The 446-nt window shown below is 43.5% G+C and overlaps 1 protein-coding gene across 1 annotated transcript in view; it reads right to left on the bottom strand.

The window, feature by feature from the left end:
* The window catches only part of map3k2 (mitogen-activated protein kinase kinase kinase 2), a gene marked incomplete at its 3' end in the record, with an annotated part of 13,790 nt that overhangs the window by 10,228 nt on the left and 3,116 nt on the right, over positions 1–446 (bottom strand). Inside the window, 1 exon segment of the mRNA XM_032506202.1 lies at positions 290–362. Within this exon segment, the coding sequence (XP_032362093.1) occupies positions 290–344 (55 nt within the window).

The raw sequence follows: 446 nt of genomic DNA, 5'->3' as shown, positions 1-446 counted from the left end.
GCCCTTGATGTGATTCTTATTTTCCAGTGTGGCCCTTAGTGAAGTTCAGTTTGACACCCGTGCCTTAGAGGATTTAAAATGACCTAAATTATCTCTCCAGAGCAGCAGTGGTGACAACAGGTCACATGCCACTTACATTGAAGTACATAACAAGGGTTTCTTATGGGGCAAAGATGTAAAAAAAAACGTTAAGTGAGAAAAAACATTCCCTGGGTTGTAGGTTTGACAAAAGATGAAGCGGGCTGACTGCCAAACAGCAACACTATCTTAAAAAAACACACACACATACCCATCATCATGGCACAGCGATTGACCCAGGAGGCCAGGAAAGAGGATTCTCCCATCAAGTGGAATCCTTTCTCCTGCAACAGCAAAAGGAAAACATAAATATAACATAAATCCTGACGTGCAGCTCATCGGGACGCGAGTTAGAGCCTGGAGCTGAT

This window comes from Etheostoma spectabile, chromosome 24 (assembly GCF_008692095.1).
Source record: "Etheostoma spectabile isolate EspeVRDwgs_2016 chromosome 24, UIUC_Espe_1.0, whole genome shotgun sequence".
Lineage (NCBI taxonomy): Eukaryota > Metazoa > Chordata > Actinopteri > Perciformes > Percidae > Etheostoma > Etheostoma spectabile.
The sequence above is the reverse complement of the archived record's forward strand: the minus strand, read 5'-3'. Positions and strand labels throughout refer to the sequence as shown.